The 21407-nt window shown below is 49.0% G+C and overlaps 1 protein-coding gene across 7 annotated transcripts in view; it reads right to left on the bottom strand.

Moving 5' to 3' along the window:
• Positions 1-20499, bottom strand: part of LPIN1 (lipin 1) — a 69996-nt gene extending 49497 nt beyond the window's left edge. For 2 of the 7 annotated variants that reach the window (XM_012648908.1, XM_012648906.1), the window contains exons 1-3: positions 18867-18883; positions 1339-1539; positions 5-100 (exon numbers count right to left, since the gene is read on the bottom strand). In XM_012648908.1, the coding sequence (XP_012504362.1) occupies positions 5-100; positions 1339-1530 (288 nt within the window). In that variant the 5' untranslated portion in view covers positions 1531-1539; positions 18867-18883. Of the gene's footprint in view, positions 1-4; positions 101-1338; positions 1540-6886; positions 6983-12178; positions 12249-12404; positions 12430-18866; positions 18912-19092; positions 19114-20439 lie in introns of those variants that run through there. The other 5 variants (XM_012648904.1, XM_012648909.1, XM_012648911.1 and 2 more) reach the window with 5 other exon arrangements.
• Between the last annotated feature and the right edge of the window lie 908 nt (positions 20500-21407).

The following is a 21407-nucleotide window of genomic DNA, read 5'->3' as shown; positions in this document are numbered from 1 at the left end:
TTACCTGATCATTATCAGTTTCTTGAACAAAAAATGCTTCTCCGTTATCTCCCAATTTCATGTGCAAATCCACAGACTCCCCATTGATTTCTATGTCGACCTGAAGGGAAAACGTGGTTAAGAATGAGCCGGCTTCCCCAGAGCAGGAAACTTCCTGGGGAACGGCCTGTCTCTGCAGATGTACTTGAATCGCATACACCCCGAGAGCGTCTCACAGCTCCAACCCACTGAGGGTGCACCTGAGCCCTGGGGAGCTCTGGGCTCAGGAGAGCAGGTCCCTGAGCGTGGAGGACAAAACCCAGAACGGGAAGGCCGTGCAAGACCACCTGGCCCAGCTCCTGCTTTTCCAACTGAGGGGCTGAGAACAGACAAGGGGAGTGACTGGCCCAGGGTCAAAAAACTGGTTAATGGTAGAGTTCAAACTGCAATCAACCTCTCTCCAGCCCCAGTCTTTAGAAATTACACCTTGGAACATTCATCAGAGATTGGCTTGGATCTGTGAAATACTCTCAACAAAGAGCTTCCACTTGAACTAAACTCAAAGGACCAGTCATGAGACAGCATTCCAAATTCCGTATTAGTAGAGACATGAGATATACAAACTACTTTTAAGAATTTTTTCTTTGTGTGGCAGATTGTCTTTTCTAAAAATGGCCACATCAAGATTTCTTTTCCTACATGTTCTCCCAAAACCTGGTCACTCTCCATCAAGAAATGCTTATTTTCCCCTCCCCTTGAACCCAGGCAGGCTTGTGATTGCCCAACTAGTAAAGCATAGCAGAAGTGATGTCATGTGGTTTACAAGGCCGGGCCACAAAAAGATGCAGCGTCCACCTGGCTCCCACTCCCCAGAGATGCTCGCCCTCAACCTTGCCCTCAAAACCACCGCCATGTTGTGGGGGAGCCCAGGCCGCATGGAGAGGCCACGTGTGGGTGGTGCAGCAAACAGCCTTGGCAAAGGGCCCAGCCAAGGGCCAGAATCAACCACCAGGCATGGGAGAAGGCGGTGACCCAATGACTCCAGCCCCCCGCCTTTGGGTCCTCCCGCTGAAGCCAGCAGAGAGCAGAGACAAGCCATCCCAGCTGTGCTCTGTCTGAATCGCTGACCCTCAGAACACAGGAGCTTGATAAACAGTTGGTGTGTGCCGCATTTTAGAGAAATTTATACTGCTACCTAGAACAATTGGAATTAGTAACTGTCACTTCATTGAACAGCCATTTCCAACAAAGATCTAAAACTCTGGGTCTGAGAGAGTAGACAGGTGACAACACAGGAATTTTATGATTTTCTCTAAGGAGACAGCCAGCGCGCCAGGTCACTGGGTCCTGTGCTCTTACCACTTTCTCCCGGGAGCGCAGGACCCCCATCTTCCCAAAGCGGACGTGGAAGGGGGAGCACTGGAGATGCCCATTGGGCTGGCGAACAACGATGATGTCGATGCATCCCGACAGCGTGGCGGGATTCAAGCCCTTGTAGAGCTCCTTCACGGTCACAAACACCTGGCCGGCCAACTGCCCCACGTAATTCATGGTCTGAGCCTAGAACACGGAGACAAACAAAACACACACGTACACACACACAGTTAATTCCCGGAAAGCCATCAAGAGCCAATCGAAATGAACTCCTCACCATTGCAAAAATGTAGATTGCACACTCGACTTTCACACTTTACTCAGACCATTTTGCTTCTGGAACGCGCTCCACAATACCCAACCCCCAGCCCACCACCCCCCCCACCCCAATCAACAAGCCCACCAATCTCTGCCCTCCCACGGTCCAGCAGGCGGCTCTGACCCCACAATGTCTAATCTCAGCTGTCACTGGGCTGTCTTCTGTCCAGTCCCACTAATCTTGTTTATAGTGTCCTTAGGACTGCTGCCGCCTGCGCCTTGCTCTGTCTTCATGCGCAAGTTTTGCACACTAACTCTTACGACTCTTGAGAAGAGACTATTTCATTCGACTTAGTATCCCTCACCATGCCAAATAAAGTAGCTACTTAATATTGGGAGAAAATGAATTTTTACATGAGAAGGGAGAAGATGATCTTTATTGGTAACAACGTCCATCCTGGCCTTTGCCTGCCCTCTGACTGCTCTCCCCCAGAACGCACGTCAGCATCGCTGTGTTTGTATTAAGTGAACGCTGAGGGAGTTCCGACCAAGGAGAGGGAAGGACGCAGCATGTGGGAGCCGGCCCTAGGCAGGCCTGGAGGACGACTGGATGCTTTCAGGTAAGAAAGTGGCCAGGGCACTGCAGGGCAGTGAAAGGGACATGAAAGGCAGGAAAGCTTGAAACCACCAGGCTGGAAGCTGAGCCAGGAACAGAATACGCAGGCCCGAGTGACAGAGAGTGGGAGACCACGCCGGGAGACTCGGGCTCTGCCCTGTGAAACCACCAGATTCCGGAACAACAAAACGACACTTCAATCCATGGTATAGAAAAAGCATCACAGTAAAACGTAGAGAGGACTGGCAGGAAACGCAGCTGACGGCAGGAAGGCTACGGGGCACTGCTGTGACAGTGCAGACGAGAAATGATGCCCCCCAAAAGGAGGTGGTGACAGAAGAAGCGGAGGAGGGGAGAAGCCAAGAGACACTCCGGGTTCGAAGCAGCAGGAGTCCTGAGTCGTCACTGTGCTCTGGCCTCTGCACAGCTCTGGCTCCCTGGCCAGCACCAGGGGGCTGCTGCTGGCCCATCCCCACGCCTGTCACGTGCTGTCACCGTGCCCTGACGTGCCAGCCCACATCCTGACTCAGACACCTTCACACTCTGGCCTTCCTCTCCCCAGTCCTCCCTCTGCTTCAGTGGGCCCTGCCACCAACCGTCCTCTGGCCTCCTGCAGGGACGCGGTACCTCTCGGTGGTCTTTCTCCTCTCCAGGCCTCTTCTTTCACCTAAGGCTTCAGCGGCCTCAGTGAAGCCACGTGGTTGCAAATCCCACGTGAACATGAAGGATTTGCACAGTGTAACTTCCAATTGCTCCAACACCTCACCCTGTCTCCTGGTCCACACTGCTCTGATGCTTCAAGGCAACTACCCCAAGGGGTCACTGCAGCGATTCCAGGAACCGCCTCAGCCCCTGTGTACCTGTGGCTGACGAACCTGCTGTGTAGACAGGGAACTTTCCTGCTCTGCTACTGTTCTCATACGGTTTTCCTATCATTCCGTGAAGCTGCGACATTATGACATAGTAAGAAATATATATTTTGGTCTTCATCCCTGGGACCCAGCCAGAGCTCCTAAATTCCTTGTAATTCCCTAAGAGATAAGAATACCTTTTGTTATAATATTTGGTTTTTGTCTCCTGCACCTGAAACATTTCAGCTCCTTAACAACTCCAGAGAAATAAAGGTGAAAGAAGCATCTTTTGTCATTCATAATAGGCCCCTTTCAACCATACCTTTATGCTAATGACTTGATGATAATGAGGTAACTCTTGGAGGATGGGGACTGACTGTGGCCAGAGGAACAAACCTGTGATTAAAGAGTTGGCACTTTCAGCTGATCCCACCTCCCCCCACTTCCAGGGAAGGGAGAGGGGAGGGAGAGTAAGCCTAACCACCAGTGGACAAGGAGTCAATCCATCTTGCCATGTAATGGCACCTCCATAACCTAAAGGAAGGGGCTCCAGAGCCTGCAGGAGGTGCTGGGAGGGTGACCGCCTGGAGAGGGCTGCCCCTGCCCGTGCCCCCCACATCCAGCCCCCCTTCCCCATGACCTTGCCCTAGGCATCCTTCCATTTGGCTGTTCCTAAGTTGTACCCTTTACAACAAACCAGTAATAGTAAGTAAACCATTTCCTGAGTTCTGTGAGCCATTCTACCAAACGATCCAACCCAAGAAGGGGATCATGGGAACCCCCAGGTTACAGCTGGTCTGTCGGAAGTACAGCATCTGAAATGGGGGACAGTCTTGTGGGACTGAGCCCTTGACCTGTGGGACCTGACACTAACTCCAGGCAGATGGTGTCAGAATTGGATTGAATTGTACGTCACCCAGTTGGTGTCCACAAAGAACTGGAGAATTGCTTGGTATAGAAGAGGCTCACACACTTGGTGTCAAAAGAATTGTATGAGAGTAGAGGAAATTGTATGTTTGCTTTTTCTTTTATAAGCTACGTTTTCCTTCAGGCCAAGGATCAAGCCCTGTCCTTTCAAGTTAAAAAAACAAAATACATCTTTTGTAAACCTCACCTCAAGCCCTGTGAAATGAGCACAAGTGAGATTCGCATTGCTGTTTGCAAGTGAGGAAGGCAAGGCTCCCGAGAGGCCTGCACGCAGGGGCAAGTAAGAGCTGATGTCACTCTAATTGAGAACACGTCTGAGAGCTAAAAGTAATGCATGACACTCATCAAGAAAAGAGTATAGAAACCCTAAGTGGCTCATTTTGCAATTTTAAATGAAGCTCTCTGGATTGATACATTTCCTCTCCCAACTGAGGAAGGAGCTGAGCCTTCAGTAAACACATCCAGAAGTGAGCATAGACCTGCCCTCCTTTTCGAATGGAACAAATGCCAGAGTTGTCCAGCTCCGCCTTCATCTGCCCGGCAAACACAAGGCACATATATATAAAAATATCAAAACACACATTTTCCTAAGTTTGCTAGTGGTGCAGACTGAACTAACTTCATGCCAAAAAGGTGGAGTGGGATGGTTCTTGAAAAGATGTACAATATAAAAAATGATTCTCTGTAACCCTGATACTTCTCACAGTGAACCACTTTATATAAGACATCATCACCCTCAATGATAAATTTAGATGTTTTAGCATACATGTTTGTCTAGAGAGGTAAACCCCTAACCCTACTGCTCCGTGCAAGCAGTATTAATAGCACCTTTGTTCAATTTCCTTCACATATATCATCATCTCACGTTGACTCTCCAACAGCCGTGGAGGTACGCAGCCTTTCAGACCAGAAAACTGTAGTGAAGCAAATGCCCAGATCACAGGGCTGGTGAGTCACACCAGCAGACCAGACACCAGGTCTTTAGATTTTGAAGTGACCTCTATTTTGGTTTTGTCAAGCTGCCTCTCCCATCCCCCATGGCTTCCTGTAACTTAACCACTCTCCTTCACGAGCTGTGCTTGTCACTGAATGATGAGACCGTCCTGAACCCAGGCCAGTGTGGCAGAGAACTGGTGTTGATATTTTTCACTCACATGAAAGAGAAAGCTCCTAACCGGACGGTATTACCACATCCCTGCCTCCTAGCCTCTCCTCTGCAAAACGAGCAAGGCAGCCTAGATGACCCGCAAGGACCAATTCCAGCTCTAACTGCTCTGACACAAAGGCGGCACCGTTCTTAGTCCTTAGCGACATCTTCATTAATTGAAACTAGTTGTTGTGCTGCTCTCTTGTCCTCAAGAACAAAGTATCCCTCCCCCTTTTTAGTGAGCAAAGTCAAGGTCATTGCACAGAATCCAAGAATTTTTAAGCTGGAAGGATCCTGAGTGAGTTGTTGTTTCAACAACCTCATTTTAAAGAAGCCCAGATATGGGACGTGACTTTGGCAAAGACAGAGCCAAGACTCAGATGTCCCGTGTGATCTTCCCAGTGTGGTGCGTTCCTACCACACATGATCAGAAGGTGCCCTGATACCTCCAGCTGTGTCTTTAGCTTAGGTGAGTGGTGCGCTTTGATATCGTGAGCTATCCCCTTTAACAACTTCTTTGCAAATCTGAAAATACCACTATTTGAAAGCAGGAAATCTTCTCAATAATTCTTAACAAATGATAAGGTCCTGGGCCCCACAAGCAACGTGCTCCCAGGAACTGTCCTCAACATCTGTATCCTGGGGCCACCTTGACAACTGAGCACTGAAAATTTTTAAAAAGGGAGAATACTACCACCTCACACCCATTAGGACGGCTACTATCGAAAACACAGAAAATAGCAAGTGTTGGCGAGGACGTAGGCAAACTGGAACGCTTGTGCACTGTTGGTGGGAACATAAAACAGTGCAACCACTTCGGAAAAAAAAAATTAAAAATAGCATTACTACATGATCTAGCAATTCCGCTCTTGAGCATATATCCAAAAGAAGAGAAAGCTGGGTCTCGAAAAAATATTTGCACACCCATGTTCATGGCAGCATTATTCACAACAGCCAAGAGGAGGAAGGAGCCCAATTCAAGTGTCCACAGACAGATGAATGGAAAAGCACCATGTGGTCTACCCACAGCCAAATACTACCGAGTCTCAGAAAGGAAGGAAATTCTGGCACGTGCTACTACGTGGATGAAATGCTGTACCACTCTACTTACACGAGCTACCTAGCGTAGACAAACTCATAGAAACAGAGAAGATAATGACCAGGAGCTGAGAGAAGTGAGAAATGGGGAGTCGGTGTTTATTGTGTACAGGGTTTCGGTTTTGCAAGACGAAAAGAGTTCTTTCCAGAGGCAGATGGTGGTGATAGCTGCACAGCAATGTGAATTACTTGATGACACTTAAAAATGGTTAAAGTGGTAAATTTTATGTTGTGTGTATTTTACCGTAATTAAAATTTTTATAGTAAGTGGGGAGGGGGAATACTGTATTAACCAGAACTAATTTCAGAAAGATGGATATTATCTGGTTAAAAAATTCCTTTGCAAAGCAGCCTGGGGTGGAGAGGACAATGTCTCCCCCAGGAGGAATGTGAGAAACAGTGTCCTTTAAGGCACCAGGGTGGGCCTGGTCACCCCAGGCACCTGCTGGCCAAGGGGCACAGGCAAATTGGGGGGCAGGGCGGGCTCTTCTTTCTCTCCAAGCTCTCTTCGTAATAAATGCTGGGCAAATACTCAAAGAATACAAGAATAAACCAGCTGGCTGTAAACTCCCAAATTTCACTTCCTTCAGTTACCTGTGAAGTAAAAGGCTCAAGGAAGAAGCTAATTTGATTTACCTGAAGATAAGACACCAGACAAAACCAGCCGCTCAACTCGCCTCCCCGTACACGTTGATCTCATTACTGTCTTTGTCTTCGGTTTCCTGGTGCATGCTAAGACATGTGATCAGGCAGTGAGCGGAATATCGATTTTAAAAGAAAAAAGTATCTTAATTACCTCAAGAACATAAAAGATAAGTAAAACCTACAGAGAACAAAACAGGATGCTCAAATTTCCAGTTGAGCAGCTTTAAGCCACCTGCAATTTGCTCACCCCATACCAAATTACTGTTAAACCTATTGATTTCAATCTCAAAATCTGGCAAGAAATAGCTGCTTCACCTGACAGGGTTTTATGGACCACCTGAAACAGGATTCCACAACCCCTACTTCAAAAGGTTTTGAAGGAGAACTCAGCCAAATCTCACAAAACCCCGTGGCCAGACTTAAATTATGCTGCGGATTTTCAGAAAAGCTCTGAGGTTAAGAAACATGAGGAAAAAAAAAAATTTAATGTGGCATTTTCCAGCTTGACCTTATAAAATAATACAGATTTTCTCAGGTTATTACATTCCACTGGAATAGCATCTTTCCAAATATTCTTTCCTAGGTGAGAAACTATTAGACCCAAATTGGTGGAGAAACACAAAAATCCAAAAGTATATTCCACTTGGAATTCTAATAACATTAACAATAAATAGCTTCAACTTGACTAGCATCAATTATTAAATATACACATGTGGATGTGAATTATTTTAGGCTAAAGTCCTTAGTGGACAATTCAGGAATCCGTTCTGCTCATTTATTATGCGAGTGAATAAAACTGATTTTTTCTTTCTAGTTCTCTCAACTAGCAGATTAGCTAAGACACATTAAGAAATATTAATAACAATTTCTCCGTTTTAACACTGTGGGTTTGCTCCTTGCAAATGAAATGATACATGGTAGGCAACATCTAACTACACGCAAGACTGGCAGAGCAAACGAATGCAAAAAACTGTCCCAGAAAACACTCTTCCAATCCCTGTTTTTGTGAAATCTTTCTCAACTGTACTTGTCTTCCTATTAGCCTTTCTTCTCTTTAAGAATTAAGTGTCCCACAAGAGTTCCTCAATTACTCCTCAATCTGTTAGTTCCACCTGCCTCCTCAATTTCCTCCCCTAGATGTCCAGGGTGTGCCTCATTCACAGACAAGCTCATCATCTTTCAAACTAAACTCAGCCCTCCAGCCCGGTCAACAGCATTGCCTCCCATCCGGAGCAGTTGCTCGATAGATATTGGCTGTCATTCGTCAAGTGGCTGAACAGACACCTGTCCACCAAGCTATGCTGGCTCTCCTTGAGGACAGGGACAAGGGTTTGCTCATTTCTGACGTGGTGCCTGGCCCATCACGGGGGCCCGGGAAATGTCCGCAGTCCTCTATGGCCACGTTTTCTTTAACAACTTCCCATGTCTTCCTTGACTACCTTCTGCAACATTTGCCAGGAATCTAATCTTACACATTTATCTATTATGCCAGGTACTTCAGGAATGATTTAATTGCATTAGATCTATATAGTGACTGATTTCCAAAAGCAAAAGTGCTTTCTTGGTTTAGAACCTTTTCCATTGGTGCAATGGAAACAGAAGATACAGAATCAAAGCTGTTTCTTGATGGATGCCCTGGAGCGAAGGACTAGGGCTCGAGTGAGGTTTATTTCCTTCTGCTGACCATTCTGGCAAAACAAGGACAGGAGCAGGGGTAGGCAGGAGGATGGGTAAGTCTCCCTTTGTCTAGTTTAGTTTCTTTTTGATTTCCCTTTTATTTCATCTCTCTTTCCGACTCTGCTCTCAAGACTTACTTTCTGAATTAAAGGATGTAAACTCACTCCACCTGTCTAACTACAGCTCCCTCGGGAATGGGTGGCAGGAGTTTAATCTCCACGTCACGTCGTGCAGACTCAAGTAGTTGACGGGCGCTGGGTGACTCCAGCCTTGGGAGCTGGTGGGGACTTGTTCCCACACCAAGCAGGAGTCCAACTGTCTCCTTTTGCCTTTCTTCTTCGATCTCTTCTACATCTACATTTCTATTTTTTACTTTAGCAATTTGGGCAACTGTTTCCATTCTTTATAAAGCAGGTCATTTCCCTGTTTATTTTGAAATTCTTTCTTCTGTTATTATACAGAAGTCCCTGATTCTGGTGACTCTGGAGACACCAGAGCCAGGTTGTTTCAGTGACCCCAAGTTAAAGGGCTGAAATAGGCCCCTTGGGGACACACTTTGGCTGAAATAGGTCTCATGCTTCCCCCCAGGTGCCCTGGGGTTTTTAGCAATTGGGAAAGGATTCTCTTTTTGCTGACCCCAAGTTAAAGGACTGAAATAGGCTCCTTGGGAACAACTGGCTATTTCCCCATGTTAAAGGGCTAAAATAGACCCCTTGGGGACAATCAGATATCCCCAAATTAAAGGGCTGAAATAGGGCCCTTGAGGACATGTAGGAATTCCTGGATTTGCTTTCTTTTTCTGTAAACCCAATCATCTTGCACCCTCTGCCAGTGTTCTTTCTCATCACCTTATTTACACTTGTTAGTTCTCACGACCCGTCTTTGCTTGCCCTAATACTGAGACCCATTCATTGTCCCAGCAGTTGGCTGGCTGTCGCTCCTGAGGCTGTTTGCTTCCCAGACTCAAACCCCAGCCTTATCTTTGGCATTTTAAGTGAGCTGGATTTATAGTGAGTCTAGGCTGCTTGGGAACACAAAAATCTACTCTGCCTGAGGTCTCTTCTTGCTGGCCTTCAGGCTGCTACTCTTGCTTTTTTTCTCTTTGCCCAAACCCTCAGCAGTTTCTTCAAGTCAGATTATAGTATTACGTTTATTCTCAGACTGAAGCCTTCTGTACTTTGTGTGTTGCAACATTTGTTTTGCTGTGTTCTCTTCCTCCTCTAGCCTTTGTGCTTTCGCAGCTGCGCCAACCTGGACTTTGCGAGGTTTGGCCACTATTGCCTTGTTGACTGGGAAGCTGAGAAACGGGACATCTTCCATGAGCGTCGGTGTCAAATACTGTTAACTGACCCTTGTGCTATTAAGTTACAGGACCTTGACTCACGGGTATCTTAACACCAAACTCAGGTGAACTGAAGTCCTGTTTTCAGACCCAGGAAAAGACAACAATCAAAATAAACCGCTTTCATGAAACCAAGGCCTGTATTCAGAGACATTAAGACTCATTTAATAACTTCGCTTCTATCTAAATTAATATAAATTTACGATTAGATAACTTAAATGTTTAGCTATCTATAAACTTCTTTTTCCTGTCATTATCACAACTACCTAGTTGGGAACATTTGTCTAGGATTAAACCTGTTCCTCATGGGCCCCCACAGTTGGCACAGAGGAGCCGGCACACTCCTGCCGGGGTCCTCTACTCCATAGAGGACCTCAGGTACCTTTCACAAGGCTGCCTCCCAAAGATAGCAAGAAAGCTAAAGTAACACCCCCATTCAAATGGCTGATAAGAATGTGCTGGCTCTTCTTTTCTTAATCATTGTTAGCATTTTCCTAATAACCTACTGGTTATCGTGACTTTGCTTGCTTGCTAGTGACTTCAATCAAGTTACTTGCACAGTTATTAACCAAACTTGCATTTTGCCTTAGTTGTTCACCATGTTTACATTATACTCCCTCCTCCCCCTGGAAAAGACCTTTTCTGTCCATCTTGGATATAGGAGAATAACCATGTTGCATTTTGGCCGAACAGGCAATGGTAAGTGCTGTTGCAAACACCGCTTGTCGTATTTACATTAATAATTCAGGGGAGGTAGAACAAAGGACATTTTCCTTCAACAAGCTATATGGCTACATAAGGTCAATAACCCCACTGCCCAGACCATCTGGGATTCTATTAAGGCAGCGGTCCTCAACCTTTTTGGCACCAGGGACCGGTTTCATGGAAGACAATTTTTCCAGAGACGGGCAGGGCAGAGCTCAGACGGTGATGCCAGTGATGGAGAGAGGCTGTAACTAAATACAGATGAAGCTTTGCTTGCTTGCCCGCTGCTCACCTCCTGCTATACAGCCCTGGTTCCTCAGTTTTATGAAAGACAATTTTTCCATGGGGGGATGGGGGAGTTCAGGTGGTGATGCGCAGCCAGTTCCTAACGGGACAAGGCCCAGGGGTTGGGGACCACAGTATTAAGGGACATTTGCCCAGTATCATTTGGTTTCTTCCCTTCTTGAGGCCCTTATTAGCTATCCTTCTTCTTTCAATCTTTGGACCACGTTTGTTTAACCCTCCGGTAAAATTTGTATCTTACGGGTTACATTCATTGCACTTCAAGATGATGCTAATACAAGGCTTCCAACCCATCCTACCAGCTGATCCAGGACATGGAAGCATCCTGCCACTGGGCCCCTTAGACCAGGTTTCCGGAGATTCTTACTCCTCCTGTGCTAGGCAGGGCCTATGCCCAAAAGACCAGCAGAAAGAAGAAACAGAAGACAAGCTTTCGTCCTACGATCCCTTAAGACTAAGGGGGAGTGTTATCTCTGAGGGGGGACCAAGACAGGGAACTGGCAGGTACTGCTTTAGGGACTGCCTTGGGCATTGCGGCAGCATTGCCTGAGTCAGGAAGTCTCAAGACAAAGTTTCAACTTAGGCTGATAAAAACAGGATGGAGGCAGAGCAAGTTCCAACCGGTTAGAACCAAGATGCTGAAACATCCATGAATATTCTATGAATCCCCTTCCATGAATGTCCCTCCCCTTATTTAGCCTATAATTAAGCCACTACTTAAACAGAAAGGCAATTAAACAGAAAGGCAACAGGAACCAGGGAGACCTTGCCTCTGCTGTCTGTGGGGTAGACTTTCTATAGTTTCTATATAAATCTCGCTTTCACTTCATACCTGTGACTCGCTCCTGAATTCTTTCTTGCGGGAAGCCAAGGACCCACTTGGACTTCAAGTGGCTCCCAGCCCTGGGAGTCACTTTCCTGTGTCAGGTTTAAGGCATATCCGGGGAGCTTGTTGATTCAAAGCCAACCCAACATCAGGCTGGGATGGGCCTGCACATTTGTGTTGCTGTTAGCAGCAGGAGGATAACAGCACTGCACACAGAGCCGGCTCCTGTTCGTGGGGCCACCAACACATGAGGACGGCCACCCAGTGGCCCTTGGCGCCCTTCCTGTAGGGAAGGTGCAGTCAGCTCCCCTATCGGGCCATACAGGGACTGTCTCGGGGCCTCCCACTCACCACCCCAGCCGCCTTCCTCTGAGCCCACTCCAGTGCATGTCTCTGGCGTGCTACGGGTGCTCACTGAGCTCACACTTACCTCGGCAGTTTACAGGAAAAATGCAGGTTTTCATCCAAAGTATTTAAAAAAAGGCAACTTCTAAGAAATCCTGAAAATGGTATAATGACCAATAAGACTTGCATGAAAATGAAATTTATAAAAAGTGTAACTTCCTCCTGTAATTTATATTAATGGCAAAAAAGAGGTCTTTTTTCAGAGCACTGTGGATTGATATTTATCACAGTTGCTAAGGGTGATAAATTACCTAAAAATGACAAAAGAGGACATCTGGCTCAGACGGAGCTTGATGCAGGGAAAAGTGTGCAGACTGCTAGTCGGGCCACGTGGGCGGCAGCCCTCACTGTGCTGTACGGGTCACCACCGGTGGGCAGCCCCTGCGGTTAGACTGTCCTCAACAGAGCGCCGTGAGGAGCCTCTTAAACAGAAGACTGTCGACGCCCTTGGGAATTCAGGGACTATGGCCATGTCAGCGTTCTTTAGGAGACATTATCCAAAATATGAAAATTTACTAGAAACACTAAGAGGTGCTTTAAAAAGCCCGCACATCAGAACAATTCCTGACAAAAGTGACGAAGCACCAAAGCCACCAAAGCCACCAAAGCCCTGGCTGCGTTAAGCAGGTGAGACAAACAGGGAGCTCCTGTAGGGAGCTTGTGGGTGGCGTGGGGAGATTTGTCCTCCTCCAAGGCCTCCCTCCCAGGAGGGAGCACCCAGAATTAAGCTCATCCATACAACTGCAGCACACGGCAGATGCTCACGAGCATTTGTTACTCCGTCCTCGTGCGGTTCCAGCAAGGGCAGCGCAGTTAATGCCCTGTCAAGATGAAGTGATGGCAGTCTCATGATTTTGTGCCTACCTGTGACATTAGAAACTTCTGCATTTAGTCCAAAACTTTCACAAATTGCCAAGAAATACTGCTTTCTTGGAACTGCCAAAATTCAAAACCCCCGTCACAGCTTTCATAACTTCGTATGTTTTGCCAATATCATCCACCTCTAGAAGATAAAGGTCAAGTTTCAAATGGCCTCAGACCGACCCAACAGAAAAAAACGGGCAAAACGTATAAAGAGAGAGTTCACAAAGAAAGAAATACATTTGGCCAATGATACAAGAGAAGATATTCAACCCCATTCACAATTAATGATATTCAAGTCAAAGGAGGCCTTTCGGAGGGTCCAAAATCAAAGCATTTGGTAAAAACCCCAGGGTTGGTGACAGTGGGAAAAACAGGCACTCATTCCTCTCCGCTGGTGGCATCACAAGCTGGGGTAAGGACCATGGCAGTGTCTACCCTCTGGGCACATGTTAGCAAACTCCAGCAACTCTATTGCTGGGAACTGATCCTATGAATACAGTAGGATCCATGTACAAAGACAGTAATTGAAGCATTGATAGTAATGGACAAAATTAGAAACAACTTGAATATCTACACAACTCTGGTTTAATAAATTATGGACTATCCACATCATGTAATGGAATATTATGAGGCTGTTAATAAAATGGAGAGGAGAGGTACTTATAAAAATATTAACATAAAAATGAATATATTGAATGAAAAAGGCACAAAAATATAATTTGAACTATTTTTATTTTTATTATTTTTTTTAATTTTTTATTTCTATTTCTATTTTTGACAAGATCCCACTCTGTCTATCCAGGCTGGAGTACAGTGGCATTATCATAGCTCACTGTAACCTCAGTAGCTCACTGAACTCCTGGGCTCAAACCATGCTCCTGCCTCAGCTTCCCAACTAGCTGGGACTACAGGTGTGCACCACACCACATCCACCTAATTTTTTTTTTTTTAAGAGACAGGGTCTCACTATGTTGCCCAGGTTAGTCTCAAATTCCTGGCCTCGAGTGATCCTCCTGCCTCAGCTTCCCGAGTAGCTGGGACTACAGGTGTGCACCACACCACATCCACCTAATTTTTTTTTTTTTAAGAGACAGGGTCTCACTATGTTGCCCAGGTTAGTCTCAAATTCCTGGCCTCGAGTGATCCTCCTGCCTCAGCCTCCCAAAGTGCTGCAATTGAAGGCATGAGCTACCACCCCCAGCCTATGAATCCATTTTGTAATAATTACATTTATATATTTTTTGATATGCACAAAAAAATTCTAGAATGAGCTACACACCAAACAAGGTTCACAGGGCTCAGCCCTGAGGACCAGGCCTTGCAAAAGGGAGGAAGAGACTTTTACTTTTCATCATCAATACTTCCCATAGTGTTGGTTTCTACCTTTTGTTTATCACATGTGCATGTATTACTTTAACATCAATTTGTAATAACCTCAGAGAACTAGGAGTGAGGGACAGAAAACTCTGATCCACTCAATCTCAGGTCTCCCCATGACTAAGACAAAAGAGGGTGCTGGGGGAGACTCCTGCTTTGGCTGGAAGGTCAGACGGGTGACCGCAGCTCCTCGAGCGTTGGGATTTTGCAATGCTGGGATATTATAATCCTAGGTGATGAGTGTTCTCAGGTTCCTGCCAAGAAAACACAAACGGCCTGGACAGCAGTGGGTGCAGACGTCTAAGATACAGAGAGACCACTGTGCTCAGCAAAATAGCCCAAGGCTTAGGCTCCAATCCTGTGGCTCTTAATTACTTAGCTCGTTAATTGAGGACTGCACTTTTTCCCTTAGAAGACCCAATGGCATGCGCTCTCTGCACACCTGCAAGAGCCCTCTGTCCACACCTGTGTCTTAGTCAAAAAGAATGCTCTGCTCTGGTGATTTTTACTTCCATGTGACCCCCCACCCCCACCCCAGCAATTAGTAGACAGCCACACACAAGCTGAATGCTCGAGAGTGCTGCCTGCTAGGAGACCGTACAGCTCAGCAGGTAAGAGCGCAGGCTCTGGGGACAGTCAAATCCCAGCCCTACCTCTCACTAACCCCGTGACCATCGGCAGGTTACTAATCTCTCTGTATTTCAGTTTCGCATCCATAAAATGGGATGACATCAGCGGAACCCACCCGCAGGGCTGCTGTGAGGTAGTATGTGTAAAGTGCTTTCCAATGTGCACGCACCAATGAAACAAGTGCTAGTCCTGCGGCTCCAGACAAAACCGGATTTGAATGCAGTCTCTTGAGAGTGTTTTGTATGTTACCCCCCGTTTAAACTGTACAGAGGCAAAGAATATTATTGGTTAAAATTAATACAGAAATACCAGAAGGCCATGTTTACATTCCACTAGGGAGGTAATACATTTTCATTTGCCCAAAATCTGAGCCACCCAGAGACTGGATATCATTCCCAGATGGCGGAGTCCACTGGAAGGACATTCTTTTGCCAAAACAGTCGTCTGGGCGTGTGCCTTGTTGGGCTGTGGTGCCCTGTCACCCTATAGTCCTCGTTGCTCATCTCCTGTCTTTTGTAAGCCAAAGACCTACAGCCCAGTAAGATCCGTGATGCGGAGGAAGACTTCGCCAAGAAGACAGCGCGCACGAGTACAGGGAGACAAGAGGAGAAGGACTGGCAAAGGCTCCCAGGCAATAAGGCCCAGGGGCACAAGCGCTGTCGGTGGCAAACAGGTGTGTGGGTGTGTGTCGGGTCTGTGGTCAGCTTTGTGAACCAGTGCAAACTACCTCACACTCAGGAGCAAACGGGCAGCCCACACACAGCAAAGCGTCTGTTCTAATGGCCTGTAGCTTTTTTTCTGGAAAGCCCCAGCATTCGGCAATAGCCAAAAATTCTGAGTAGCTGCAAGAATCACAAACTTTGGTTGGTGGGCTGAGAGATCCATCAGGAAGTATAGCCACAACCACTGGTGTGTAAAAGCTGTCGGCACCTCCCAGCTGGGAGTGGACACAGCACAACCTGCCCTGACACACCCCTCAGCAAGCAGGACTGTGTGTGGCCGGGCACCCCGCGGTGACTTTAAGTCTCATGGGTCACAGCCCCATTGTGAAAAACGCTGGCATAGACCTGGCCCCAGAGCTCTCTGTGGGCAGAAATTCGACCCATTCCTCAAAATATTCCAGTCTGCACATACCGCGCTCCAACCCTAGCCCCAGCTGCTGCTCAGACCTTGTCTGTTGACTACAAGGTGGGGAAGCAGAGGGGGAAGCAGGAAAGAGGAAGAGGAAGGGAGGCCACAGGAAGGAGGAGCACGTGCTCCCAACCTCAGCAACCCCTGGGCCAAGTGTGGCCTCCTGGGGGCAGAGACTCCCTGCAGGGCCCGGTGCATCCTGAGGAAGGAACGGGCACTGCTCCGGCCACAAAAGCAGGCATGGACCCTCACTCTCCAGACCCAGCTCAGGAAGCGAACATTTCAGGCACAGCCAACCAGTGGGCACCCGAGGCCCTTCATAAACTCAGAACCTGTAAAATCATCGAAGGGCTTGTTTGGGATTTGTCTGACTTCTGTTTTTCCCACAAACTCTACTCTGATTTTAAGTGAATAGGCTTACTCCATAATCCACTGGACCAGGGTTCAATAGGTGTAAATCAACATCGTGACCTCACCCTTCCCAGAACCGCTCCAACGCCGGCAGCGGGCGGTTCCAGGGTCTTCCTGTCAGTATCTCTCAACACCTCCAAGTTCCCACACCCAGGTTACCACTGAGGAAGTCCAACTGCAAGCAGGGCGAACCACCATCCTCAGTGTCCTGGCTGGATCACCGTCTGCTGGGTGTCTCTCAAAATGCTCCAAAAGCTGCCACCATTGGTGCAAACCCACCCCACAGGCCTTCCTGAACAAGTCGCCTGTACCCCTCCACCATCCCCATCTGCACGCTTGCCAGATCAATTAATCTCACTTAGTTACCCTGTAGACCTCGAACCCCGAAGGCAGAGGGTCCAGGAAAGGCCACTCACAGTCGGAGAGGGGTGGCAGGAAGGCGATCGGGCGCCCACAGTGATGACTTCCGGACCAGAGGCCAGTGTCCGCCAGGACTGTCCCAACCCCACACGCAGCCCCCCTCCCTGGCACTCTGTGGTTATCCGTTAAAATAATAACCACCATGATCATTCACTGACCCCATATGATGTTCCAGGTGCTCTTGTATATCTCGGTTAATTTTTATTAACAATCCTGTGAATGGGTATAATTATCTCTTCATTTTACAGATGAGGAAAAGTGAAACTAGTTGCAGTCTCTGGCCTAAGTTACACAGCGGCAAGTGGTCAGTGTAACCACAGAGCCCACGTGCTCTGCGCTGGCCTCAGCGCCTCTCAGGGGACTTTCTGAAGTATCTTTCCATCTCGCTGCCCTCCCCTTCCCTCTGGCCAGGCCGGCCGTCCCCACCCCATCCAGGGCAGACTCCTCCTCGGCCACTGCCAGGGTCTCCCTCACAACCAGGAATCCCCAGGTGCTCCCCTGTGCCTTGACGCCCTGATCCTTTCTCAAGAGATGGGACCGCGACAAGGAGGGAGAAAGAACCTGCACAGGGCCCCAGAGCAGCTCAGGAAGCACCAGCTGAAAGCCCAGCCTCCCCACCCCGTGAGTCCAGGCCTGGCTCCCTAACACCACGAGGTCCCACATATATGTATTAGGGATAAAAGTCTAAAACACACACCCACACACAAAAACGTGTGACAACACAAACGTCAGCAAACATGAAGGACCGTCAGAAAACAGAACCATAAATCAAACTCTTAGATCTTTCAACATTTCTAGGGGGGGAAAGTGCTCCTGGTGGATGTACCTGTTTCTCAATTACTATACATTCTTCAACTGCTTACTTTCATTCATCGAACTCAAATTATGGACCAAAGCATACATAGTTAAATTCACAATCACCACCACTACACCACCGTACCAACCGTCCCCATTAAAAAATTATTACAAGCTCATCTTTCCCAAAACACTTCTATTAATACTATCATTCGGGAAACTACTGGGTTTGAAAAACTCTCCAAATTAACTGCCTCCAGTTGTTTTAGTTTAAGTTTCCTGCTTGCTGGCCAAAAACAAGGTTGGCATCTGCTTTCTCCAGCAACTGCTGTCCACACAAGTTACCTATTGTAGCTCCATGGGACTTAAAGTTACTTCCAAAACATGACTTTTCAGCTGTATTTTCCCGGCCTTCCCCATAATAAGATTATTTTCAGGAGCAGCTGATGGAACTGACTAGGCCTAGCACCCACTGGGCTGCAGGAGAGGTGCAGAGGCCCAGCCGAGATGGTCTGTAATGTGAGAACCGGATTCCAACCTGGGCTCGGCCAGCCCTGCCGCCCAGCAGCTGTGTGACCTTGGGCAGGTGGGTCGACCTCCCTGAGCCTCAGTTTCCTCAACTGCAAAGCTGGAATCCTAACCCTCCCCACCCCCGCCCCGGGGAAAGATTTTCGGCCAGGTCCTCGGCGCACAGCAGAAGCGGACGGCCGCCCGGCTAGAACCCACGGCTGGAGCTCGTCCCCGCCATCCTGGGGGCTCCGAAGCCGGACCCCAGCCTCCGGACCCCGGACGCAGCGCAAGGCCGGCCTGGCCGGGCCCACACCGAGCCTGCGGGCGCGCAACGCTGGCCAGGCCCCAGGGATGCTAGTGCGGCCCGCCCGGCGCCCCGGCCCGTTTCTCCGCCTGCCTCCCCCAACCACCTCCCGCAAAGGGCGGCGGGGCCCGAGCTCGGCCGTCGGTCTGAGGCCCCGGCCAAGCCCGGCCTCGCCACGCGCCCCAGCGCCCCGCTCGCTCGCCGCAGGCTGCGGCCCGCGCTCGGCGGCGACTCAGGCTCGGCGCGCCGGGGACGGGCGACGGCTACTCACCGTGCGGCGCCGCGCGTGGCCGCCGTTGTATGCAAACACCCAGCCGGCCGCCCTCGGGCCGCGCCGGGCCGCCGGGGGCGGGGCCGGGGCGGAGCCTCCGGGTGGGGCGGGGCCGGAGCGAGGCGGGGCGAGCGGGGTGGCGCGAGGGAGCCTCGCGGGGTGCGGGCGACCCGGCCGCTTTCAGGACCCGCCGGCCGGGTGGGCCAGCTCATCCCTAAGCGCCTACCTTCGCTTTGCTGTGGGTGGGGACCCTCGGGCCATGCTTCTCATTTTCCTTCCCAGAGCCAGAGTCATGTATGTCCTTCAACAAAACAGACCGACGTACACCCATGCCTCGGAGCGGGGTGGGCCACAGGACGGCGGGCAGGGCAGCGGGCGGAGGGCCGGGAGAGCTCGCGGGCCGCGGTCCCCTGCGCCCTGCCCTTCACCGGCAGTTGGGGCCTGGGCCCGCCCTTGACTTTCTGACCCTGCTGCTTCGTTTCCTCAACCCTAAGTGGCAGCCGTGTTGACCACAGCTTCTCAAGGCTGGGCCGCCACTGTCCTTATTCTGACATCAGGGCGCGAACTCCTGCTTTCTCCAGGCGCGTTCCAGACGCGGGAAACGGGGCTCTGAGCAGGAGGGACAGCTCCCCCTCCCTCGGAGCCCAGTGGAGAGGCAAGGGACAAAGAAATACAACATCTGATGGCTCAATGATTTAGATCAGAGGATGTCACATGTGAACTGAAACCCTAAGAGACAAGAAACACCCGAGTCATACAAAGATGGGGGGGGTAGAGCTTTGCGGAGAGCAGAAACATCCAGTGCTGTTTCTTGCAAAGGTCCTGAGGCAGGCTGCTGCGGGTAGCTGGAGGGGTGGCAGAGGCCAAATATTTAGGGTCTTGTAGGCCAAGGCAAAGAGTTTAGAGATTATTCCAAAATTATGCCAACCTAAGAATTTTATGATCTAGTTTCCTTTTTTAAAAAATCACTTCTTTGCTATATGGTAGATGGACTATAGGAGTGGAAGCAAGCCAACAGGCCAGGCCAGACCACACGAAACCCAGGGAGACAATAAAGGGGGTGCTCAGAAATGGAAAGACTTTGAGCAGATTCTGGAGTTATATGATCACCACTGCACTCCAGCCTGGGCGACAGACAGCAATATTACCCCATCTCTAAAATAAAAGATTTCGGAGGTGAAACCCACAGTCTTGCTGACAAGTGGAGCAGGTGGAGGCACGCAATGAGAGAAGGAATCAAAGGAGAGTGTCCATTTGGAGCGTGAACCTCTGAGGACAGCCTTCCCAGGGAGCCAAGTCCTACTTCAAGCTCCTTGAGTTTAGTCTTTATTTAAAATAAGTCAAATTATTCAAATTTGGAGATGAGGAAAGTCCAGCTCAAAGCCCTCATCTAAACATGGTGAAACTGGGGGCAGAGCAGGGCTGGGCTTGGCTCTGATGAGCAGGGTCCGGCTGGATTCACAGCAAGTCAGGTACTGCGGCTGTCCGGCTTTTCCTGCCTCCTTGGGGGGACAGGCAGATACACAGAGAGAATTTTTTTTCCCCAAACATTCAGTAAGAAGAAAACACTCACTAGATCACATTTTACTCCCAGGAGGTAAAATGAATGAGATTCTTCAAAGCCCTGGTGCTTTTGATCTGGCGCTGTCTGGAGTCCCCCTGGGAGGGCTCTGGGCTGTGTTGTCAGCAACCTGGCTGTGACTGAGCTCTCAGCCGGGTGACTGAGCAGTGACTCAGCCAGGAGAGCTGAGGTGATCCCCTTGGCCAATCCCAGGACTTGCTGTGTTCAGCCCAACTCGAAAGAGAAGGAACCCCAGGGATGAGTAAGCTTGCTCAGAGGGCGGGAGGAGGAAGCAGAGGCTGCGCGATGCCCAGGCAAAGTAACGTATCAGCCTCCATCCAAAGACTGTTTCGCAGTCTGGGGAACAGGGTGCAGACGCTCCCACTTTGAGGATGAAAAGGGTCATCCTATGAAACACTTGGCACCGTTGTCGAGTTGGAAGATTTTGGAATTCTAAAATCCCAGACGTTGAGGAGTGACCATTCCCAGAGGAATCTGTTCACTGTTTAGCCCAGCGGTGGTTAGAGGGAGTGCCCAGACAGCACCTGCTCCCAGGCTGTCCATCCAGCAATGACAAAGCCTCTGTCTTGCTGAGAACCATTCTCTGTAGGGCTAAACAATGAAAACTCCACTGTTGCTCTACAACTCCAGAAACTTTTCTCTGCATATGAAAGTGATGAGAATGATATCAACCACCCTCTTCTAACTGAAACCTCCCCCCTTTCAGCTGACGACAGATAACTGTAGTATCCTGGCAATTCTGAGGTTTCCCAGGTCAACCACCTGCACAATTACTGGGCTCTGCTGCCTGGCCCCAAACTCCTGAGGCAAGGTGGGCAGGAGTGAATGTCCCTCTTCCCAGGTCCTTCTTCCCGGGAGCCCCATGAACCACTGTAGGCAGGAGAACAATTGACTGATCTCCCCACAGCACTGAGGAGTGGCATCAGTGGTTAGCTCCGTAAGTGCCTTGGCAGAAAGGA

Source organism: Propithecus coquereli, unplaced genomic scaffold (assembly GCF_000956105.1).
Source record: "Propithecus coquereli isolate 6110/MARCELLA unplaced genomic scaffold, Pcoq_1.0 Scaffold298, whole genome shotgun sequence".
NCBI classification, from domain to species: domain Eukaryota; kingdom Metazoa; phylum Chordata; class Mammalia; order Primates; family Indriidae; genus Propithecus; species Propithecus coquereli.
The sequence above is the reverse complement of the archived record's forward strand: the minus strand, read 5'-3'. Positions and strand labels throughout refer to the sequence as shown.